A 1,825-nucleotide genomic window follows, 5' to 3' on the forward strand; every position below is an offset into this window, starting at 1 on the left:
GAGAACAAAAAGAGGAAAGGGTAAAAACATATGGAGGACAAATTCAGCTTTGAGGTGGCATTCATGCAAGGTTTGCAAACACGTGGGGATTGTGTCTTTGTTTTTAGTTGTCGTAGATCAAGATTTTGGTTTAGATTTGGCTTAGTATTGGTTTGTTTGGCTCGGTTTATCTGCCACAACAAAAACAACAATGTAAAAGACATATAGGATAAAGAGACATATTTTCATTTAATTTTTATTATATGTAAACATAATTATATTTTTGTAGTAGTATTATTTGTAAAAGTAATTTAGCATTGTTTATGAATTTTTTTTATTGATAAATATATTTAGTAAGTGTATTGTTACATAATAATTTTGTTTTAATCGTGAAATTTTGTATTAATATATGATTGACTAAAAGCAAATATATGATAATATTGATTAAAAATTTTATACAAATACGTTTTTGAAGTTATCTTTACTAATCATTGATGGAGTTGAATTATTTTATGATATTTAAATGTAATTTTCTTATACTATAAACAGAGGCGAATCTAGACAACATATTTAACGGGTGCACTATTGATGACAAAAATAAAAATGCTTAGGGCAAGAATCGAACTTGGGTAAATGAGGGTGCACAAGCTGTCTTTTACCATCTAAGCTAACAAAATCAGACAAAATTTAGTCATAAAAAGTTGCATATCAATATAATTATGGGTGCCCCCACACTCTATAACTTGGCTTCGCCCCTGAGTATAAATAAATAAATCTATTTATATATATAAAGTATAGTTTTCTTCTTTCTTATCCTATCAACGTCACTTGCCAGGTAAGAAAGTCGATGAAGGAGACGGCGCCACGTGTCCTGACACATAAAGTTTTGTGTTTCATGAATCTTCGCGTGATGGCTTCTATCATTTGGTGGGTGACTGGGCTTTGATATTGGTAAGTTTCCGGCCCGACTAAAGAGATGTGACTCTCTGGAATCGAAAAGGTCTTCTTCTCTCCTCTTTATGCGACAGCGACTATGACTTTTGCGATTCTTATCACCATTTTGAACGGCCTGCGTAAAGGCTTCGTGATTAATCACATTGATTCGCTCGCCCACTACGTCGTCATCAATGATTCGTTTTGATCTGATAAGCAGTGATTTCTGTATAAATATGTGTGAGTAGTCGTCTCCTTGATCTCATCTTATCTTCGTTAAGCCTATATCTCATACGTTTTGCTCTTTATACACGTTAGAACGAGGATTATGCGTCAATGAGTCAATAATCTCTTTCGATTTTCTGTGTTTGATCCTTGAAAATTTTCTACGCTTCTCAGATCTTCAGCTTTCTTTATTATGGTCACTTATTTATCTGTAATGCCTTTTGAATTGTTGTTTACACAGGTTGCATCACTACCAAAGAGTTGCGAACAGTTATGCCTTCTCTAGGACAAAACCCAACAGAGGCTGAGCTCCAAGACATCCTTGTTAGGAAATATGCGGTCAAATTTTGCGGTAAACCAGAATTTATGGGAGCGGGAAAAAAGCACACACACAAAATTGTTAACGGAGTTCGGCCAATGTTGCCTACGTCTCCGGACCTGCTACAGATCTTTTATTATCAACCAGAGAAATTTTACAAGCTCACAACTCACACTCCGATCCCAAATACACTCAGAAATTACTCGGAATTTCTTAAAAAAGATTTTTTGTGAGAAAAAAACTCTTTTTTTTTTCTTCTTCTTTTCTTCTCTTCTCTTCTCTCGTTCTCTCTCTGTTTTCTTGTTTTTGGGACGCATTTCTTCTTCTCCTTAGCTCTCCTTTTATAAGCATGAAGAAGGTGTTTGGTGA

At 34.5% G+C, this 1,825-nt stretch overlaps 1 protein-coding gene across 1 annotated transcript in view; it reads left to right on the forward strand.

Annotated features, from left to right (window-relative positions):
* The first annotated feature begins 1,380 nt into the window (after window positions 1-1,380).
* LOC106331457 (calmodulin-1-like) overlaps window positions 1,381-1,825 on the forward strand; it is a 6,984-nt gene continuing 6,539 nt past the window's right edge. Inside the window, exon 1 of the mRNA XM_013769816.1 lies at window positions 1,381-1,461. Within this exon, the coding sequence (XP_013625270.1) occupies window positions 1,411-1,461 (51 nt within the window). The 5' untranslated portion in view covers window positions 1,381-1,410. The remainder of the gene's footprint in view (window positions 1,462-1,825) is intronic.

The sequence above is a fragment of the Brassica oleracea genome, chromosome C3, assembly GCF_000695525.1.
Source record: "Brassica oleracea var. oleracea cultivar TO1000 chromosome C3, BOL, whole genome shotgun sequence".
NCBI lineage: Eukaryota > Viridiplantae > Streptophyta > Magnoliopsida > Brassicales > Brassicaceae > Brassica > Brassica oleracea.